At 44.1% G+C, this 1,178-nt stretch overlaps 1 protein-coding gene across 1 annotated transcript; it reads right to left on the bottom strand.

Moving 5' to 3' along the window:
• Window positions 1–118: 118 nt before the first annotated feature.
• Window positions 119–1,151, bottom strand: LOC107682860 (inactive dipeptidyl peptidase 10-like). The gene is made up of 4 exons (XM_016478979.1): window positions 1,032–1,151; window positions 533–571; window positions 331–438; window positions 119–256 (listed from the first exon to the last, which is right to left on the bottom strand). The coding sequence occupies exons 1-4, from the start codon at window positions 1,137–1,139 to the stop codon at window positions 161–163; spliced, it is 351 nt and encodes a 116-aa protein (XP_016334465.1). The 5' UTR covers window positions 1,140–1,151; the 3' UTR covers window positions 119–160.
• Window positions 1,152–1,178: the final 27 nt, after the last annotated feature.

The raw sequence follows: 1,178 nt of genomic DNA, 5'->3' as shown, positions 1-1,178 counted from the left end.
GTGTGTGTGTGTGTGTGTGTGTGTGTGTGTGTGTGTGCATTAGTGAGTGTGTCTGCATTAGTGAGTGTGTGTGTGTGCATAAGTGAGTGTGAGTGCGCATTAGTGTGTGTGTGAGTGCGCATTAGTGAGTGTGAGTGTGTGTGTGTGTGTGTGAAGTGACTCACACTGTATTCCACTTTTGATCATAGCTCAGGATCTCTGTGACCTCCCAGGTCCCAGAGGTCAGGTGTTGCATGCTGACCTCTTCACCTTCAGGCTGAAAGCAGGAGAGGTTAAAGTCAGATCCGTGTGAATTGTGTTTGTTTTCTGTGTGGCTCGTGTGCTTTATACCTGCTCTGACATCATAGTAAGGTGTCTAAAGGATCCGCGGCCTCCGCTTCTGAGGGGCAATGTCACGAAAAACGTTTCTCCGTCTTTAGAGAAAGATGGTTTTTCATTCTGGACCAATCAAATGAGAACATCAGATCACTTCAAATTAATGTCCCGTCGAATGTAAATAAATGTGGCAAAATCTAAAATAGCGTAATCTTACCTGTCTGTCAATCCATTTGTCCGATATCATGACGTGCTTCTGCAGAGAGAGACCAAAACAGCGTGTTTGCATACGTTGTACATAAGTGTGAGTGTGTGTTTGTGTGTGTGTGTGTCAGGGTTGTGTGCCATTCAGAACGGAATTGATATTCCAATTCAACTCCTGAATTTGAATTGAGGTTACAACCAGGATTATGCGCAATATGGCAGAAAACGTCCTGCCTTGTCAATTAAAGAGCCTTTTCTGTATTTCCCCATTTAATAGTTCAGAGCTGGACTTGCATGAGCAAAATAGCTGCCCAGAGACGTCGCCAATATGACTGCCAAGAGAATTGACTCTCCTTGAAATGGACTTTGACAGAAAGACAGAAGAACATTTAATTTCCAAGAATGCGCTTGTTTTGAATTTCCTTAAATTGCAATTCAGTAAATTCCTGTTATTCCAGTTAAACTTCTTGTAGCTAGTTCAATTCAAATGCACACTGATGAAGGAGACTCACCGCCACACATTTCCCCGTGTGTGTGTAGCAGAGTGTGAGAATGGAGGAGTTCTGAGGACGGTTTAACCAGCGTACAGCAAGACACTCGTCCGTCACCCACTGCACCATGCTGATGTAGAGATCACTGCACACACACACACACACACA

Source organism: Sinocyclocheilus anshuiensis, unplaced genomic scaffold (genome assembly GCF_001515605.1).
Source record: "Sinocyclocheilus anshuiensis isolate Anshui unplaced genomic scaffold, SAMN03320099.WGS_v1.1 C32606262, whole genome shotgun sequence".
Lineage (NCBI taxonomy): Eukaryota > Metazoa > Chordata > Actinopteri > Cypriniformes > Cyprinidae > Sinocyclocheilus > Sinocyclocheilus anshuiensis.
This window is presented reverse-complemented; position numbering and strand designations above follow the sequence as displayed.

Bases quoted from the DNA above. Each gene is read 5' to 3' on its own strand.
- LOC107682860 (XM_016478979.1), bottom strand. From the start codon at position 1,139: ATGGTGCAGTGGGTGACGGACGAGTGTCTTGCTGTACGCTGGTTAAAC. The intron at 439-532 runs GTAAGATTACGC...TGATTGGTCCAG, and splicing joins ACAAATGGATTGACAGACAG to AATGAAAAACCATCTTTCTC. The intron at 257-330 runs GTATAAAGCACA...TCCTGCTTTCAG, and splicing joins TTACTATGATGTCAGAGCAG to CCTGAAGGTGAAGAGGTCAG.